The following is a 20,545-nucleotide window of genomic DNA, read 5'->3' as shown; positions in this document are numbered from 1 at the left end:
CATACTCACCCTTGGAGTTGAGTCTGCTGAGGCTTGCTGAGGGCTACGTTGGCATCTTGTGGACCACGCAAAGCTCTCAAGCTCTCCTACCCAGCTGGTGTTAGCTTGGGACCTGTGTCGTAGATCTGTCGCTACACATTTAAGGGATTGCAGCGTATGAATAAGCCTCCGTGGCTGGTGGGGATCAACCCAGGTGGTGCTTGCATCAGTTGAACCCTGAATTCAGGTGACTCGGATGACGGCCTGCGGTTGCGATTTGTCCCAGAGCAACGGGGAGAAACTCGGTGTACTTTGAGCCTCCTGCAGCACTCTGGGATAGGGATTCCTGTGGTACCATCTCTGCAAGGGATCAAACATGCAGAGGTACCGGGGGGGTAATCCCTACTCCTCCCCAATGTTACCTTCACCTGTAAGTCCACTTCCACAGTTCCATCCCACAAACCCTCCCTTTTCTGGGGGTTCCTCCTCATCACTCAGGCAAGCCAACAATTTACTCCTGTGAGTAAACCTTTGCCAAACTGGCAACCCAAACGGCAGCGTCATCAAGACCGCTGGCAGAGCAGGGAAAGAAAAAGCCCAAGGATTTGGATTTTGCACAGTTCCACTGTCCCGGGGCTGAATTTGTGCTGGATTTTGGGCATTGTTACTGCTTCACACTGAAAGGGGGGGGGGGGCAGGGGGCTTTAATCCTTCCAAGATGTGTTGGGAGTCCTCGCTTGTCTCCCCCAGCCCCGGAGAGGGATTCCTCGCCTCGGGTCTGAACAGTTGTTGCTGGATCCCCAAAATCTCCCCCATAGGTCATGAGCCCGCAGGGGCTGCGCTGTGAAAAGGAAGGGGGGGGGGGCTTAAAAGGGGGGGAGCGTGGGAGAGATTGGAGTGGGATAAATCCCACTAACCTGAGTCTCACCTTCTCTGCCTTTTCTCCCCTGCCCCCATCACTGCTGCTGTTGTGTCAGGTAGTGGCACTGTTGAGTACATTAACCCAGGGCTGAGCATTGCAGCCACACCGAGTGTGTGTCTGTGTCTGTGTGTGTGTGTGTGTGCCTGATCATTACCATTTATTCCCCCCCCCCCCCGCCCCAGTGCTGCAGGACTCCGAGAGAAACAGAGGAAAGAGAGAGACGGAGCCATCAGCCCCCAGATCTGCTTAAACAAATCGCCGCCCCTTGCAGGGAGGGAAAAGGGGGGGGACGGGGACACCCAGACCAAAAGACAAAATAAAGGACAGAGAAAGGAAAATCCAGCGGGGAGCAAAAAAAAAGCAGACGCCCCCCTTACCGAGGCTGTACTCTCAGAGAGAAGGAGGGGGGGGCTGTGTGTATCTCTGTGTGTGTGAGCATCGATCCCGTTAGGCAAAGGGGGTGGATTTTTTATTTTTTTTATTTTTTTTTTTTATCCCCCCGCCTCCCCTTTGCCCTCCCCCGGGGAGCGGGCGGGCGCAGCCCCGGAGCCCGCCGGAGCTCCGGCACCAGTACGGGCCCGCTCCGGAGAGAACGAGAGAGCCGGAATAAAAGGAAAAAAGCTTCCTCGCCGCCAAAGCAGCCTTTTTTTTTTTTTTTTTCCTTTTTCCCTCGTCGTCGCGGGGTTTTGCTCTTTCTTTCTTTTTCTTTTCTTTTTTTTTTTTTTTAAAAAAAAAGCAACTCCTCGCCGGGAAAAGCAAAACCGAAAACGCTTCCTCCCCTCGCCCCCCTTCAAAAGGCCCCCAAACAACCACCAACAACAAACAGAAAGCAAAAAAAAAAGCCCCCCCTCCAAAAAAAAAAAAGAAGGAAAAGAAAAAGCGAGAGAGCCAGAAAGCCAGAGACAAGCTCCATCGATTTCAAATCCAGGATTTTATCCAGTGCATTGATTTTTTTCTTTTTTTTTTTTCCTCTCCCTTTTTTTTCCCTCCTTCCCCCCCTCCTCCTTTCTTCCCCCCCCCTCCTTCTCCTCCTTCCCACCCCCCCTTTTCCTTTTCATTTTATTTTGGATCCTGCTAAAATTAGCCGGGACTGCTCTGGGTGTTGCGTGTTAATTTGATTTACTCCGGGATTCCGGCTTCCAAGACGCCATTTTCCCCCCTTCTCGCTCTATCTCGCTCTATTTATCTATCTATCATTTATCTATCGAGCTATCTCTCCGTCTGGCTGTCCGTCCATCCTCTCCCTCTCCCCGGGTGCCTTCCCTCCTCCTCCTCCTCCTCCTCCTCCTCCTCCTCCTCCTCCCCCCCCCCAGCCCTCCTCCCTCTCCGCTCTGCGTGTGCTGCGCGGCCGTGCGCTCCCCTAATCTGACAGATGAACACCGCCATGGGTTTGCCGCAACACAAGCAAAAGCACCTTTGGGGGCTGTGGCGAGGGATTGAAACTGGGATCTAAAAGAGAAGAGACAAGAAGGGGGGAATCCGAGGGAGGAGGAGGAGGAGGTGGTGGTGGTGGTGGAGGAGGAGGAGGAGGAAGAAAGAAGAAGAAGAGGAAGCTGCTAAGAAGCCCCCGCTGCCGTTTTGGGGATATGGGTTAGTAAAGGGGGGGGGGGGAAAAAAAAAAAAAAAGGAAAAAAAAAAGCAACAAAAAACCTGAGCCATCGAGGAAAGGTCTGTCTTGATGATCCGGATTGCAGGAGGGTCTTACCCCTCTCTCTTTTCCCTTCCTCCCCCCCCCCCTTTTTCCCCCTCTGCATGCAAAAGTTAATGTCGTCTCCTGTTTTTTCGTGTTGTGACTTTGCAATGGCGCGGAAAGGGCTTTATTTATTTGGGGGGGGGGGGGAATATTTCTCCGCTGTGCAATGCATGCGAGTCCTCCTCTCCCCCTCCGACCCCTCTCCTCATGCTTTGTGGCTGGTGGGGGGGGTGTATGTGTGTGGTTGGGGGGGGGGTAAAACCTTGCTGCTGGGAAGAGATTGCAATTTTTCTAGGAGTTTGCATAATGTATTTATTCCCCCCCCCTTGCCCCCCAACCCCTTTGGTACCCTATATATGTTCCCCCGACGGTGCCGGGGGTAGGTGGCAGCTATGTGTGTGCGTGTGGAAAGGAGAAAATGGGGGGGGAGCCCCCTCTCGCCCCCCCCCCCGCTTCGTAAATTGCAGGTTAAGTGGAGCTAGAGAGCAACACTGTAACCTTATGGGGATTTTTGTGTGTGTGTGAGTGTGATTGTGCGGGGGGGGTGTCTGCTGTGGTGCTCGGAGCTGGAAGGGGGGGGGACCGGGAGTGGGGGGGGGGGAGAAGCGCCGGTGCCCCGGGGCGGCCGCCTCGGTCCCCGCTCTTGTTTTGACATTGAAAAGGACACGCAGCCCCGAAAAGCGGCGATTTGCAGGAGCAAAGAGCTAAGGGGGGGTGTGTGTGTGTGGAGAAGGGGGCGTAATTAGCAATGTGGGACCCCCCCCCCAGCTCCCCCCGCTCGGTAGCGAAGTGAGGCGCGTTAATAATGGTTATTAATAAGCCGGTGATTGCAGCCCCCGGTGGCCCCTTTCTCCCCCCCCCCCCTTACTCCGGGTGGAAGCGGAGTTCAGCTTTGGGCGGTTTAAATATCGTTTATATTATTGGGAAAGGGGGGGGTGGTTTGGTTTGGGGGGGGGTTACAAAACGCAGCCGCGGGCGGCTATTGTCAACTCCAGCCCTAGCTCAAGGCTCCCTGCTCACCTCCGTCCTCCCACTCCCACCCCTTCCTCGCCGGGTTATCCCCCAGTGGGAAATCAGGTCCCTCTGGTGAGGCTGGGGGGGGGGGGGGGAGGACACCCCCTCCCACCCGTGTGTGAGTGCGTGTGTGCCCATCACCGCGGCCACTGGCCGCCCCCGGCGCTGCCTGCCCCCCGCCTGGGTGTTATTTCTATGTCTAAAAAAGCAGTTGAGAGAAGGATTTCCGATTCGTTTCCGCTTCAAATAAACGGCACTGATAATCTCGGGCCTGACGCTTGATGCTAAAAGGCCCTTTACACCATCGGCGAGTCCGACCCGGGTAGCGGCAGCCTAAAAAAAGGGGGTACCGGGGAGGGGGGGACACCCCCAGACCCAGCCACCCACCTCCCCGGGAGAGCAGGTCTCCGGTCCCCCGTGGGGTTTGCAAGGGGAGATGAAGGGGGATTCCCCGCGGGGGAGGAGAATGTGCATTGGAAGAGGGTGGTGGGGGGGGGCATGGGGAAGGAGCTGGGGGGGGGCACTACCCACCCATCCATCCCAGTGCCCCCCTCCCCGGGCTGTGGGGCTGTGGTTGCCGTGAGGCCGGCGAGCCGAGCTGGGCACTGGGAGGAGTCCGCTACAAGCAAATGCGACCGGCGAGGAGGGAAGGAGAAGGGGGGGGGGGGGGGCTCCTTATTTCTCCCCCCCTTCCCACAAGAAGAGGTGTTTCATTAGCTGCGGGGCCGTGGTGGCCCTGCCAGGCCGAGTCGGGGGTATTTTTTTGGGGGGGGGGGGACACCCGCCGTGTCGCCTTATATGTCCATCTGTCAAACGGCAAAGGATGTGCGAGGCGAGCAAAGCGCTGAGCCTGCTAGTCCTCTGCTGTCAGGGAAAGTAATGTGATCCTTTTCGTATTGACAGGAGGATTTCAGGGGTGAAGGACTGCTGGCAAATTCAATCCCGTGTTGAATATTAGGGAGCCAAATGGTAAAAATTATTGATCCGGCAGCCCCTGCAGTCAGGACTAACTTGGTGCAGGCTTAGAGTAATGATATAATCGGTCGTCTAACGTTAGGCAGGGATAGGGCGAACCTGCGGAAACAAGTGTCTAGGACCTTTTATCGTCCACAGGAGAAAAAAATGCCCGTCAGGGAAAATGTGCAAGTGGCTGTCTCACACACACCTTTCTGCACTTCCTCGGCCTTCGCTGAGATTATTGCCCTCGGTCAGAAGCTCCTTCCACTCCGAGGAGAAACTTTTTTCATCTCCATTTGGGTTTTAGCTGAAAGGAGAAAAAAAACCCTCCAAACAATGAAGTTGTACTTCAATCTCCGCTCTTAGCTCAGAAGGGTTATGTAAAAGCGGAGGGGGGGAAGCAGAAACACTCAGTGAATGGAGACTTCTCTTCCATCTCTTATTGGCTTTGGCTTTTTTTTTTTAACTTCTCAGACTCAAAGTTTTAATTGAAACCAGAAATCTATTGAGAAGTAACCGAGCCAAGAAAACCTCTGTTTTCTCTGCAACTAGGGATGGGGAATAAATAATTTTTTGCTGATGTTATTTCAAGTTGTTTGAGCTCTTTGGTTCCTGCCAAAAAGCCCGGCATAGATTATTAACACATTATCATTTTAGGAGGATGCACTCTCTGAAATGTAATAAAATGGTGTGTTAGGTTTGTGCAGAGCCATAAACTATGCTAGCTGTTGGCAAACAAAAGAAACAGTGGCCATGATTTATTATTAATAATGATCATAACTGAGCTATTTAGCTTGACTTGATATTTACTGGGTTTCTCTACTGAGGTTGCTCAGTATCATTTCCAATAATGTACTTTGATTAAGCTGGGAACTGTTCTTTTTTAACAACTGCTATTGCCACGTGCTTAATTAACTCAAGGAGTTAAATGCTTGAAAAGGTCCAACCATCAGTTTTTGGCTTCAGATGCTGCTTAATCTCCTCTTCTGGTCTGTTTTGACCCATCCTTTGAGCTCCTTTTCCCCAGCACGTACATCTCTTAGGTGTAAGTGCCAGCTTACCAACAGGACTCTTGTTTTCCATTACAAGATTTGGCTAATCCCAGTTTCAGTGACTTTTTTTGCCCTCTCAGTAGGGCTCAATTGCTCACACATAATCTTTCCCTTCTGTTTTCTTTCCCCTTTGGACAACACCCTCCAGGACTGAAAAACTCTTGCCTTGTGCTCCGAGACTTGCAATTACACAGCAATTTTGACTCTTGACCCAACTAGTAGCAAGAAAGGCTATTGTCTAATGAAGCACGTAAAAACAGTTCTGGGATCCAACAGATTGCTGTGATGGAAATGAAAGCTGTCCCAGTGAATTGATGACTGATTTGTTTAACCATATGCCTAGGCGGTCGTTCTTGCTCCCCGTTAACTACCCATCTATGGAGTATCTGTGATCTGTGGGTCTGCGATGATGTTGAAAGGCAGCATTAATAACTGCCAAAACGTGCTCCATGATGCATGGTCTGCAGTAGGGCCAATTGAATAAGATTTAAGGCATGTTCAGAAAACTCAGCGTGTCATTTTTGCCTACCATAACATGCAGGCACACAGGGTTTTGAGCGTGTAAGTGCTGCGATTAAGCATGCATTTGAGGGTGAGAGAAGGGCATCAAATCTGTGTACAAAATAAAAGACGGTCAGATGAAACCCACAGTGAAATCTAGCCTTGGTGCTGGGAAGTCCAGGCACTCTTAGGGCAGCAGCAATCCAAGGTTCAGAGCTAGTCTGAAGCCTAGCAAAAAAGGCGACAGTCTGTGGGAGAACTTTAGCGGAGAAAGTTCCCAGCGTTTTGCTGCAGGGCTTGTGGTTTCTACTGGGACTGGTTTTGCTGCTATTATAGGTTCTGTTCTCGTTACTTTCTCTCTTTCCCACTTGATTAAAAAAAAAAAAAAAAGTTTCCTTTCCTGTTATTATTGTTGAGGAAATAAAATGACTCATCCTTTTAGGAAATTGTCACCTTGATTAAAGATGGGCTTTAAAACCCCTCAACTCCAGGTTTTAGCCTGAGGGGACTGTCAGATCTGAAAACGGTTTCCAAACTTTTGAGGTTGGGACTGCTTTGCTTTCTGATATGGGCATGAAACCGGGTTGCAAGCCTGCATTGTTAGGACGGTTGCTTCTGAGGCTCACTCAAACCCTTAGAGACAGTTTCTTTCTCCTTCTCCCAATGTGAAGCCTTCACTTGATGTGGCTTCAAAAGTTCATTGTGTTTTTGGACATGCTCAGAGATGTGCTGGATGCTGGGAACAAGCGCAGCTCCCCAACAGGCACCTGGATTCTGCATTCACGTTTAACTGGTCGTAGAGAGAGTAGACTGAGGGGGATAAATGGGAGGGGGGGGGAGAAGGCAAAGTAATTTCTTAAATTGAATAACAGCAGTCAGTGAATAATGCAGCTTGTCTTTCAGAGCTGAGGAAATGTGTGAAGGAAGTAGGGGGTGGTAATTTCTGTTTATCAGCTCTTGAGAGGGAGCAGAGTTAGGGGCTATTTTGCCCTTTTGGAGTTGGATTTACTTTGCAGCACAGATTGTCCAAACACAATGATGAGCTTTTACTGTAAGCTGTGGGGCAGCTGGATATGAAAAGCAATCTTCTGACATTATCTCATTTAGGCTTTTGTTGTCTTTTATGAAATTGAAAATTTTGAAGAGTTCTCAGGTTAGCCAGCTCTCTCTCCAAAAGGCCAAATCAAAATTCGGGACTTCAAACACCGTGAGGATTTGTGGGGATTTGATCCAGGCTTGATTATGATCTTTACTGCTCTAGTTTACTTCCAAGTCTAGCTGGGGATCTTTGCAAGGTCTCAGGCCTCTGTATCTCTATGCTATTTGCCCGGCTGCCTGTCCACCGAACCCGCGTGCCATTGCCCGTGTGTGACGATGACCCTGTTGACTTCAGATATGAAGGGGAAAGTGATGGAGCTGAAACACAGATGACAAAACAGGAAGGTGGCCAGAGAAGTACTCTGGGAATACAGTCACTGGTATTGCTCACAGATCCCAGGGTCAAGTTTACTCTTGCTTATGAGTGAGGACATCGATGGGACTCGTGTACATGTCCATCCAGCACAGGGGTCTGGCAGGGAAAAAAGGAGTTGTGCAGATGGTAAGGATGAGTCTGAGTTGTCTGCCCTATGTAGGGCTGGTGAGTCTGATGAGCTTTTTTGAAAGCAAGCTCAGTGTGTGGAAAAGCCATGCAAGAGGAGACCGATTTCCATGCAAACGCGAGGTCAGAAGGTGGTGGCAAGGCTCTGACCTGCCCTGGTGAATACCAGAGCACAGTGTGGCCCAAGGCTTGGCTCTGCCATGCATGATATACTGGGAGGCAAGTGCCCGGCAGAGTGGGGTGCTGGGGTCGTGGCTAAATGACATTGTGGGGTGACTAACTTAGCTTCTCACTGCCTCTGAAGGAGAGAATTCCTCTTTCCGTAAGGTTTGCTGTGCAGTCCTGGGCAGTTAAGGGCTCTATGAATGTGGCAGCGATGAGAGCAGTTTCCTCTACTGTAGTACAGTATCTCCTGTGATAGTGCTTGGGAAAGCTGTTCAGAAGAATGTGTGGTAGGCAAGCGTGGGGTAACCCAGGACTCACTTAAATACCTCAAAATTAGAGATGGGTTAAAGATCGGAAGCCTGAGGTTTTATGTTACTTTGAAATTTTTGTTAGCCTTAACCTTTAAAACTGAGAGATATATATGTATACAATGAATCATTCTGTTTCTGTCCTAGTATTTTAGCAGATGGGGAAGTTGGTTTTAAGATGGAAGGGAGAAAATGATGATACTCAAACCAGAGGTCAAGCTGCAAGGCGTTACAGGCATGTCTTTCTTCCATATGAATCCACATATCCTGAATATCCTACTGGTGTGATTTCTAAGACTTGGACACTGGCCTAACTTCCCTGTGTGTTTCCAGACTCAGTGTATTCTGGAGTGATGCTGTGATCCATGCCTACCACTCCTTGAGTCTTGCTAAATTTTTGGCTTTGGAGAATGCAATGGGGTTTCCACTGAAACTCCTCTGAAATCCTATTAGTTTGCTAGACAAGGAAATCCTTCCTGTAGTTTTTTCTTTTTTTTTTCTTTCCCTTTTTTTTTTTCTTTTTCTCTCTAAAGCCTTCCTATGGAGCTCTATAGTGGGGATTCAATAGAATTCTGCACAGGGGAATAATTCTCTGCTGAATTCTTCAGTTCTTTTTCAGAAGGGATCAGAGATGTGAAGCTTAACTGGGGGAGTTTAGTAAGTGTTCGAACGGGATTGTATACATGTAAAGTATTATAGCAGGCATCTGGGTAAAGTGCTATTATATATGCCCATTGTTCCTAAGGTTGCAAAACAGTTTAAAATATTAAGCCATATATTCACATCCTTGTAACTTGCATAAACCTTCACCTAATGGGCTGAAAAATGTCATGCTTTCTCTTTGCTTGATGACAATTTTCTTCCTGAAAGGTTGAGTAAATTCTCTCCTGCTGTCAGCTGTTCCTTTTTTTTTTTCCAATTTATTCAGAAAAAGTGAGAGTGGGGGAAGAAGAGGAAACACTTTTCCCCTTTAAATTATTCTAACCACATGCTTTTAAACAGTCTAACCTGCTTGACTTTGAGCTGATAAATGGATATAAACATAGGGCTTGTTGAAGGCCTCTGTCTTCTTTTGGTGTGTGAATGGGACCAAAAAATGGAGATCATGGTTTCTGATGCCATGACAAATCAAAAGTGTCATTGTAGGCATCCTAAAGTCGATGGAGATCTTTCAGTCTGTTGGCTTAAAGAGAGAGGCACTGTCCCTACAAATCCTGCTGGATAAGTGTCATAAATGGCATTTGCTATAGGTGCTGGTTACATTAGATCCCAGTTCTGTGTCATAGGAGGTAGTCACAGAAACATAGGTCCTGTTCCTCCATCCTTTTATCAGAGTTGAAGACACATCTGCTCTTAAAATATGCTGCTGTTTAAGTGAGGTTTCAGGCCAGAACATTTTCTTCAGGCTTAGCTCAGTGAAAGGATCTCCCACGGCCCTTAAGGAAAACCTCTGAAAAAGCCAATAAGCTGCAGTGTTGCCCTAAGTAGGAACTGGGACCCTGTTCAAACCTGCATCCATCTCCAGCTGGGAAGCAGTGGTATGGATGCCTCAGTTCAGGGGTCTCTTGACCCATCGGAGCCCACAGACCAATCTCTGCTTGGCTGGGACCTAAGTGAAAGACTCAGATTAGGAGACAGAGACCCATATGTCATCAACGGAGAGAGGGGGCAACTATGACTGACTTGACCTTGGATTCCCCCAAATTCTGACCCCATCCCAACCTTTAGCATCCTCCTGAAGTCAGTGGCGTTGCAAGGGAATAACAACCCAATCCTGGTCCTGCTTGAATAGGGATTTGAGTGGTGAATCTGCTGCTCCCGAGCCTATTTGCTGCCTGGGAGGGAGTCTGATGTGTGCAATGCTGCACAAAGAGCACAATGAAGTAGTTCAGCTGGAGAGGCCTTTCGGGTGTGCGGGTACTCAGCAGGCTCTTATCTCCCGTCTGACTCAACTTCTCCCAGCACTTCTGTAACCGCTTCCTCTTCAGCCTCATTAGAGGCGAAGCTACTCCTTTCCTTTGCCCACAGCAGCTGTTGGTTATCTTGCCTTTATTCCTGGCCTCGGGTCTTCCCACCGGCACGCTCCTGACTAACATTCATGCCTCTCGACATCGCCGTCCCGGCACCGTGGGCTGCTCTTTGCCCTGTACGCACCCAGCCACGTCCGCTGTGTCCTGTGCTGCTTTTGCCTCCTGCTTTTTCTTCTGCAATCCGTGAGGCTTTAAAGGTATTTCTTGTTTTGCTGACCCAGATACTCTCTCCTCCCTCAAAGTCAAAAGACTGATACATTCTGCAAGGCAAAGCAGTCTCAATGCCTTCCTCTAAATACCCCAAATTATTGCTTTTCTTCTTGCATGCCCTTTATATGCCCTATTTTCCCACAGTCACCCCTTGGTGCTGGGGATGCTCGGTACATTATACAGCACCAAGCAAGACACCACTGCTTACTCAGCATGGAAACACACAGCACAAGCCTGCGTGGACAAAATCCAACCTTTCTTGTTCCTAGCCTCATTTGAAGCATGCAGAATTGAGTAATATAGGATGTGTTGTTTGTACAGCCTCTAGACTGGGCACAGGATAGATCCTGGACCAAAGCCTTTTTGGTCCTCCTTGTGCCATCACTTACGGCTCTGAGGAGCGGATGCTGAGCCAAGACCTGGTGCATTCCCTATCAGATATGTTGTTGTATTTTATTTATTTCTCTGTTTTTCCTGAAGGGAGGGAAATCTGGCGTATTTGGCACTTGTGCAAACAAAAATGAAATAATGGAGGAGGGCAAAAAAAGAGTAAAGGAGGAAGGAGGAGTCCCATGGCAGCAGCAGTAAATAAAAACAAACCTCTCGTTAATGATTTATACAGAGAAATCATTTTCCACATGTTTCAGGGTGCAGAGGGAAATGTTTGATCAGAAGGAGAAGGAGAGATTATTGCCCTACCACGACGGTGTTAGAAGGAGGCTACTGTGTCTGATGGCAGCTCTCCAAGAGCAGAGTCGATCTAGGAAAGTTTGGTAACACAGATGATGGAATTGTGCAGGGTTTTGCTTTCTGTGAACTGGTCGCTGTGCCAAAAACCTTTCCCTAAATACCCATAAAACTTTCCATTTGTAGCCTGGAGTGGCTGCCACCACCTCCAGGATGGTGTGCTTGGCAAGAGCTGGCTAGAATGGAGTAAGCATTTGAAGTCCCTTTCTCGTGCACGTTGACACTTTTCCCCAAAGAGTTTTATGGCTGTTGTTAATGGAATAAGTTTTATCCTTGTAGTGGCACACACTGCTACTGCTGCACTCAGCAGAGAGCTCGGGGTATTCTCTTGGATCATCTCAGGAGTCACCTTTGATTATACATCACGTTGAGAGTGACGATGCTTGGTCTCGGAGCTCAGCAACCTGGTGTTGACCTGACGTAAGCAAATCTCCCGGCTCGGCTTTTTGTGTTGTAATGAGATGGAGCACAGTTGGCATCTCATTCTGCTTTCTAGTGTCCCGGAGGCCTAATCTTCACAAGGGTGATGGGTAAAAATGACATGCCAGCTCTTGATGTCATTAGGATCAAACACTATTCCTTGATTCAAAGCTGTAAATCCAGTGAACCGAACCCAGCTTCAGAGCAGTCCTGCAGCAGTGTTTGTCTCAGAGGGCACAAGTGGGAGGAGGTTGCTCCTTTAGAGACCAGAAATCAGCACGAGGAGGTGTTTACAGGTCCGATGACCCTACTCCCTTCCCCGACACCCAGGTACAGCTTAAGGTTGTGAGCGAGTAGATTTATAAAACCTTGGCACAGTTCTCAGGCAGGAGCTTGTAAAAGTCCTTGGGAACATGACGGGCATCTCTCCTCCTACCGCAGATGGGTGCTTTGCTACGCTGGCTGTTGCCACAGCTGTACCTTGGGCAGTATTGCTTTTATGGGCCTTGTGATTTATGGCCGTGTCAGTTGTTTAATCATTCAGTTGGCCCTCCCTTCAGCGCTGTACGATAGTTAGTTACTTACATAGAAAGGTGACTATTTGATCTAATTATGGAGTCTCAAACCTAATTATGGAGTCAAATATGATTCCATAATCTACTCTTAATGTCTCTATGTTGAGAAGACAGATACACATGTGTGTAATGTGCACAGTTACATGCCTCCGTAATTATGGATATACTTGGGCTCTCATTTATTTCTGTCTCCTTATCTTGGGGGGATGCTCGCAGCCTCATCTGGCTGTGAGAGATCTTCAGGTTATCTTGTCTTTTCCCTTCCAGTGTGGCTTTTCCTGGCTTCCTTTGCCAGGCTTGGGCACACCGAGACAGAGCCATCAGTCAGCGTTACTCAGTCACGCTGGCGGAGGTGCAGAGGGCTGGAAGCACTTGGACTCAGGGCAATCTGACGGAAACAAGTGGAGATTACATTTCTGCTGTTGTTCTGGTAACTGCCATTAATCCTTGCTCTTTGTTTTCATGTGGATAGACCACACCTGGGAGAGCTTGCATCCCTTCCCTTCAGAGAAAGTCCTCACATAACCCACGCAAAATCAGAGGCAGAGGTGGAAGGACTGGAACAAAAGCAGTGTTGGAGGCAGGGGGACCATGCAGAGGGGAACCACCTTTCTTCTTCTAATTCACCCTATTAACAAATCACATGCCTTAGTTAGTTAGTTATTTTTATAAATAATCTGAGGATTACAGGCATTCACATATGGTCATTCCACTCCCAATTATTCTTACCAGCTGAGGATCTCATACTGTATCTGTTGTATACCCACATCTATTTTATATGTGTCTATACCCAGGTATATTTTATAGATGGGAATTTTAGCAGTGTGTTTAAAACTGTTGTGCAGTAGAGAGACCAGTTTGCCCAGCACCGGAGATAGAGGCCAAATAATACATCAAAGAAGCACAGAATGGCTGGGGTTGGAAGGGCTCTGGAGATCGTCCAGTCCACCACGCAGCTCACGCAGGGTCACCTAGGGCAAGATGCTCAGAGTTGTGCCTGGTTGGGATCTGGACATCACCAGGCCATCTCTGATTCTTTATTAAGAGATGACGTTCATTTGTTTTGCTTGAAGGGGAAGTCCTGCCTTTTTTCTGTCCTGATTGACGCAAGGCTGGCGAAAGGGAGAGGGTGTTTCCTATGGGATCTATAGTGTGGACGGAAAATAGCTGTCACAGTCATTTTTCCAGCTCCCTGCCAAAGCTGGGTTGTTCTTTCAGCGTATCATGGCCACAGGAAGTAACTAAGGCTGTGGTCCAAAGATGCGATAAATCTAGCTCCGGGCTCTGAGCGGCAGATTAAACACGCTACTGGTGCATGATACTGATCCATTATAAACTCATTCTCCTGGTTCAAATTTGTTTGAAAAAATTTGCAGGGACTTAATTTTATCCCAGCAGACTTTGTATTGCATCATACTATGTCACTTGTCTGCACCATGGTGGCTTTATGGCTCATAAGTTTTACCCATCCTCTGGAACGGCCTTTAAGTTGGCATGAAGAAAGACTTAACCCTCATCTTGTGGGCTCTGGTCCATTCGATAGAAGTGTGATCAGATGCCTGTTCCTGATCTGCACCAAACTTGTGCTGCTGGTGATCTGGTAGTGCACGGACCACGACCACAACCACACTTGAAATTCCTAGGTTGAAGAAGTAGGTTGGGACTTTTTTTTTTTTTTTTTTTTTTATTCCTAATGTGGGTTAACTGAGTTCAGTGCAGCTTGCTGCATGCCAGGCTGTTGGGTTTTTATGTCCCATGATGGATTCTGAAGTTTCACTGACACTTCTCATAAAAGCAGGTTTCTGACCAAAACTTTCCCTCGGGTGTAATGTGGGTTGTCCATTGGCCTCTGCCCCAGAGGCAGCTGCCTTTCAGCAGTGGCATATATAATCAAGGAAGCAACTGGGGAGTCTTTGGAGTGAAAGGTGATATCTCATCATTAAATATTTCTGTATAGTCTCCAGTGCTTTGTGGTGAATAGTTTTAAAAAGATGGAGCGTAAAGAGGCTTCCAGGATTTCTGATATTTTGCAGAGATTAGGGATTTAACTGCATGTCACATGAGACAATGTGAGATCCAAAGGCAACATGATAGACGTGGAGCTCGAGAAGCTGTGGCCTCCACTTCACATTCACTATGACACTCTCAGATTTATGCCTCAGTTTCCCCTCACTTGAACCTGTCCAATAGAACTTTTTTTCTTTTGCATTTTAAGGCATTTTGGACTCTATGGATAAAGCAAACGCAGTCTCAGTAGCTAGTCATGACTGGGATTAGTGTACTATGGGATTTGGGCAGCATCTCTTAATCTCGCTCCAAACTCTCTGCTGGTACTCCCAGTGCTTGAACAAATCAGAGCAACAGCACAAACACTGGGCAGCTGAACCCAGCTCGCTTGCATTTGGCTAATCAGCATTTGCTTGTTACTAATGTGGTTGCTCCTGTGCATAGGGCAATAGCCGTGCCAAGCCTTATACCCACTTTCACTTCATAGAGAATCCCAAATAGGTGGATTTCTCCCCCCTGCTGTGGGCTTTCACCTGTTTTTGTCCTCAGCAAATTTTCAGTTTAATCACTTTATAGCCCTGGCGTCTGAATACTTGCAAGCATGAGTAGTTGCCTGAGGCAGGAGAAGGGAGCGTATTCAGAACCCTTAATGGGAGGCATCTAGTATGACCCAAAGGGAGGTCTTATACTTCAGGCCTTTGCCTCCAGAAGTGAGTCTGAGGTGCCCAGAGGAGCTGATAAGAAACATGTGAGCAGCCGTAGCAAAGCTGAGCACAGACATTTGATTATTTCTCAGTACTTATCAGAGGAAGCGTGAATCTCTCCCTAATTAAGAGCTAATGCCAACTTCTGTGAAATTTGTTGTCATTCACCTGTGAATTATCCTCCTCAAATTTAACTTGACTGCAGGAAGCCTGCTAGCGGTAACACTTTCCTCCGGGAGCTTAATTCGGATGGTAAAATGCCTCTGTAAGTTGCTTATTGAACGGGACTTGATGCTGGTGAGCCTTGGAGGCCTGGAAGGGCAGTTTGGGTGAGCACTTAAAAGTCTAGACAGTCTCCATCTCTCGGGTGTTTAAAATAGTGCTAGGGTCTCCTGGAAAATCCTCTTCCTCCCTAGATTTCCAGATTTGCATATTGCCAGCTAAGGCAGAAGAGCTGCTGGAGGAAAAGTATTCATCGCCGTCCCTTCGGTGCTTCTGCTTGCAGGCAGTCTGGAGAGGGGAGATGGGGACGTTTCCAAAAGAGGTTACACATTCAGAAGCCTGAAGTGAGGTTTCCTAATTAGTCAAAGCACAGGTAGCCTGCCCAAACAAGAAAGACAAGTATAATGTCCCTGCACCCAAGTCATTTAACTATTAACCCTGGAGGAGAGTAAGGAGATACCTAAAACAATGACCCAGTTAATTCTGCATGGTGTTTGAGCACAGGGTTATTTGTTGCTACCTGCGGGTCTGGTGATATCATCATCTGCAGGCTTGCAGCAGAACAGGAGGCCAATATATTTTTAAGTGGGATTTTAAGGTGGATTTGGCATGAACTCACCTGACACTGGTGTAATGCAATGACTTTATTCATCTGTTGCTTGTTTCTACTGACCTGGAGGCACACGGCCAAGCAGGGATGAGTGTTTGGGCATCGTGACCCAGAGCTTAGGTCCAAGACCCACAGCCAGACTTTGGAGCAGAAACCTGGCTTTTTATTCACCCTCCATAAAACACTACCCAATGACTCAAAACCTGAAAGACCCTTCCCAGCTCGGAGCCATGAATTTTATTTCAGCTCCCACTCCATGTAGGGTCCCAAGCGGGTTGGTTCATCTGTGGTCCCTTCCCCATACCCTTAGTGGCTGCGGACTTATCCTGCTGCCCTGCCTGCTGCTGTCTGCCAGAAGCTTTCTCTCTTTTTACCAGCAGTGAGAGAGGTTAAAAGCCTGTGGGCGGAGGCCAGCACAGAGTGCCCATTGTACATGCGTGCATACCAGAGCAGTAACTCCCTGGAATGCTGCACCGCCGAGCTTTTACCACCTTGTGTTTGTTGCAGCCCAGGAGTGTGTGTACATTGCGTCCCTCTCCAAGGAGATTAACAATGCGAAATGGCAGATAAATAGGATGGCCTTTTTTTTTTTTTTGATTGGACCAGTTGGAAGAGGAAGGTAACCCTGACTCCCATTACCTCCATAGGCACAAAGGAGAGGTGAGGTACAAGGTTGGTCAATTAGGTGGAGCAGCTCCTTGCAACTGGGTGGCTTTAATGTACTAATTGCGTTAGTAATTAGCGACTACCACATGGTAAACACTTAGGTTCAAAACTATGTAAGGGCATTAACTAACCCACCCTAAAATGGGTTTGAATGAGGTAAGCATGATCCTTGTTTAACAGGCGGTGAAATGGAGCGACTTGCTGACCGCAGGGTGAGTCAAGGCAGGCGTACAGGAGTCCTTGGGTCTGTTAGTTCTTCAGGATCACCTTAAATGAGACCAGTGGCAGCAGCTCTGGGAAATGAGTCTCCTCCCTATTGCCAGAAGATGTGCAACATAAGCATAAGTGTTTTTATGGTGTACTTTTATCTACTATGAGCTACAGAAACCACCTCTAAGGCCAGATGGCAGTTCAGGCTCCATAATAGTTCTTCCTTTTTTTTTTTTTCTTCTGTGCTTGGGCTGTCAGCTTGTGCTATTTATGGGAACTTTATTTGAATTTGTGTCTGCTGGGACCTGGGTGGAGGTCACCCAATGATTTCATGGAACTCTGGGATGCTTAGGACTTTCCATTAGTAGCCATATGTGCCAGGGTCAGACAAGTGACCCATGGACATACTCCAGTGGAAATGTGGGTATATATAACTAATAAAAGGTGCTTGTTATTACTTCTTTTTGAATTTTAAGCTCGTGCAAGGTATTTTTAAAAAGCAGAAAGAAGCCAGGGGTACAAGGACATGTGATTTTTCTCGATGAGCTGTGCTTAAGTAGAGTAGTCTATGCTGATAACGCTCTTATGATTTGGTGATATGTAACAAGATCATTTTTATTTCTCCATTACGGTTTATTGCTACTAACAATGACCTGGGAAATCCCTGGCTGTGCTCAGATCTTGCTTGCAGTTGGTCGAGGGGTGCGGTTTGGCAGTGTAGCAGGGCTAATCTAGCAGGGAGCTACTGCTGAAAGGGTAGGTCTGCACGCCCAGCACCTACTCCTGGCAGTGCTGCCTTGTTTCCTTTTCTGTATGCCAGAAGTGATACTCCTCTGACCCTCCAGGGAGCTGTTTCTGCTAAAGTGGCAGAAAATACCTTTGTTTCTCTCTGAGATACTCTTCTGCTAATTTTGTAGCCTGAACTGGCTTGCCATGATGGGTGGTGGCTATATGGGGTATTTTAGGGAGGGTGTATGCAACCACCTCAACGGCTTTAAAAACACCCTATGTGTATTTTTTTTTAACCAAATGTTTGATATTTGGCTTAGCCTTCATGTGTCATTGGGTGATACATCTTTTGCCTCAGTTGAACATTATCAGCTTTTCCCATTAACTTTGGCCGAGACTTTGTAAGGTCCTAAATACGAATGCTTCCATCTCAAAGGGTTTGTTGTGGTTTAAGCCCAGCCAGCAACAAAGCAAAATGAAGCTGCTTGCTCACACCAACACCTTGGCCCTGGTGGGATGAGGAGAAAATACAAAGAAAAGCTGGTGGGTCAGACAAGGACAGGGAGGGATCACTCACCACTTATGGACACAGGCAAAAGACAGGCTCAACTTGGGGAAGAAAATAAAATCAGTTTAATTTACTACCAATCAAATCAAAACAAGGATAATGTGAAATAAACCCAAATCTTAGAACACTTTCCCCCCACCCCTCCCTCCTTCCCGGCTCAGCCCCACTCCCGGTTCTCTCTCCCTCCTCCCCCCGGCGGCGGCGCAGGGGGACGGGGAATGGGGGTTGGGGTGGGTTCCTCCCCCCTTGTCTCTGCCGCTCCTTCCTCCTCAGGGGGAGGACTCCTCACTCGGCCCCTGCTCCACCGGGGGGTCCCTCCCGCGGGAGACAGTCCTCCATGAGCTTCCCTGGCGTGGGGCCTTCCCGCAGGCCGCAGGCCTCCAGTCACGGCCTGCTGCAGCGCGGGCTCTCCCAGGGAGCGGCGGCCATCTTGGGGGGCATCCATCCCCCTGCTCCCCCGCTCCTCCTCCCCTCCTTCCTCACTGACCTCGGGATCCGCAGAGGGGCTCCTCTCACATTCCAATCTCCTCCCCCACCGCAGGTTCCCCTTCTTAAGAACATTCTCCCAGAGGCGCGACCACCATCACTGACGGGCTCGGCCTGGGCCAGCGGCGGGTCCAACTTGGAGCCGGGGAAGCTTCTGGCACCTTCTCACAGGTGCCGGCCCTTCAGCCCCCTCCCCGCTACTAAAACCCCACCACGCAAACCCAAAACAGGGTTCAACCTGCAATGTTTTAAAGAAAGCCCGCATTTGAAAGGGTGAGAGCACAGTCCTTGCTTCTGTCAGCCCAAGCCTTTGCCACAGAGCAAATACCCAAGGGCCTGAGGAGCTCTGGAGAACATTGAGTTTAGCTTTCCTCCATTGCCTTCAATACTCAGGTCCCTGATACACCCTGCAGGAGACCCAGGTGGATCCTCCTGCACTCCCACCATCCTAGGGAGCATCTTGGGCTGCAGACAACGTGTATCTGGCCCAGTGTGTAATGAATAATTCATCCAAAGTACGATCCCCCCTTGAATAGCTGGCAGCCAAGGACATCTCTCTTGCCTGGGAAGTGGGGAAATAGGGAGTTTGAAACTCTTCTGTTTGATTCATAGGGCAACACCATGTTTTCTGCGCTCTGATCACTGGGTTATTTTTTAACCTGAGGTAAGCAAGTGTCTACCTCTGTTTTTTTCCCCTCTAAAAGACAATGTGACAGCGAGAACTTTGAAGTAACAAGGAAGTTCATGTGTGTGGAGAGCTGGTTGCCTCCTCACTTATTTCCCAAGTCCAGAGTTGCAGGCATTTGCAATTATACACCATTTCTGTTTTTTTATTTAATATACCATTTTCATCTTTTTAGCAGTACACGTGGCTGCCATTCCTTGCTTTGTGATACCAGATCCAGGCCTCAGAAATGGCAGCCAGCCTTGGTTCCCGTTTTGCTTCAAGGAAGGCCCTTGAGATGCTGCAGGGGAAGCCCAAGCATGCCCTGTTTCAGTCATCTCCACACTTGTGTTTGATACATGTGCACATGCTAACTTCCTTTTTTTCTTCTCCTTTCTTTTGACAGTGGCAGATTTGGTCTCTTCTGAGCTCCCTGCAGCCTCTGGGCGATCGGGACGTTGAATTCGGCAGACAGTTACCATTCGTTCCCTGGGATCGTACCTGCCCTTGCTCTCCTCATCCCCTCCTGCGCTCCCCTTCCCTCTGATAAAACTCCAGGGTGTTGCGGTATTGCTATGGAGCCCAGGGAGACTTTGGGCAGCTCCCGGCAAAGGGGGGGCGAGGCAGACTTTCTGCCAGCCACTGTCACCTCCGCGAAGCCTCCGCCTGCCTCCGGCTGTGCGGGGGAGACGATGTTGCCTGCGGCGGGCTCGGGGAAAGGGATCCCGGTGAGCGGCGAGAGGCTGGAGCCCGAGGAAGAGGATGAGCTGGGTTCTGGGAGAGACGTGGATTCCACTTCCAATGCGGACAGTGAGAAATGGGTGGCGGGAGACGGCCTGGAAGAGCAGGAATTTTCCATCAAGGAGGCTAACTTCACGGAGGGGAGTTTAAAACTAAAGATCCAGACCACCAAGAGAGCTAAGAAGCCCCCAAAGAACTTGGAGAACTATATTTGCCCTCCCGAGATCAAAATCACCATCAAGCAGTCTGGGGAGCAGAAGCTTTCCAGAGCTGGGAAAAATAGCAAAGCAGCTAAAGAGGAAGACAGATCACACTCCAAAAAGAAGGTAAGTCCTATTCTTTCCCATATTTCCCCTTTCTCCTGAAAGCAGAGGGAGAGGGTAGGATTTAACCTGCTCAAACAGTTTGTGTCCAAGGCATAACCTTTGCAAGGTTTGCAAAGCCTCACTTGGCTGCAGAGGAGTTAATACAGAGTGGATATCAACCTGCACTGCCGCGTATGCTGCGGGGATGATCTTGAACTATCCTTCAGATGAATCAACTCGTAAGGGATCAAAAGTTTAGCTGGGTTTCTTCTATTTTTGTGCGTAATTGAGATTTAAGATTAATCATTACATGAGTGATAAATGAAGGAGCCCACTTCTAAATTGCTTTGTGTCTGAGCACTAATGCTCAAGCCTTCTGGCAGTTAAAGCTTTCGACTACATTTTTAAAATACAGGTATGTGCATGGTGAACAATTGAATCCATTCCTGTATATCGGGTG

General features: G+C 48.5%; 1 protein-coding gene across 4 annotated transcripts in view; it reads left to right on the top strand.

The window, feature by feature from the left end:
• The first annotated feature begins 1,940 nt into the window (after positions 1 to 1,940).
• SETBP1 (SET binding protein 1) overlaps positions 1,941 to 20,545 on the top strand; it is a 264,409-nt gene continuing 245,804 nt past the window's right edge. For 3 of the 4 annotated variants that reach the window (XM_069774935.1, XM_069774934.1, XM_069774933.1), the window contains exons 1-2: positions 1,941 to 2,491; positions 19,446 to 20,106. In XM_069774935.1, the coding sequence (XP_069631036.1) occupies positions 19,615 to 20,106 (492 nt within the window). In that variant the 5' untranslated portion in view covers positions 1,941 to 2,491; positions 19,446 to 19,614. The remainder of the gene's footprint in view (positions 2,492 to 19,445; positions 20,107 to 20,545) is intronic. The other variant, XM_069774932.1, reaches the window with a different exon arrangement.

The sequence above is a fragment of the Haliaeetus albicilla genome, chromosome W (assembly GCF_947461875.1).
Source record: "Haliaeetus albicilla chromosome W, bHalAlb1.1, whole genome shotgun sequence".
Taxonomy (NCBI): domain Eukaryota; kingdom Metazoa; phylum Chordata; class Aves; order Accipitriformes; family Accipitridae; genus Haliaeetus; species Haliaeetus albicilla.
This window is presented reverse-complemented; position numbering and strand designations above follow the sequence as displayed.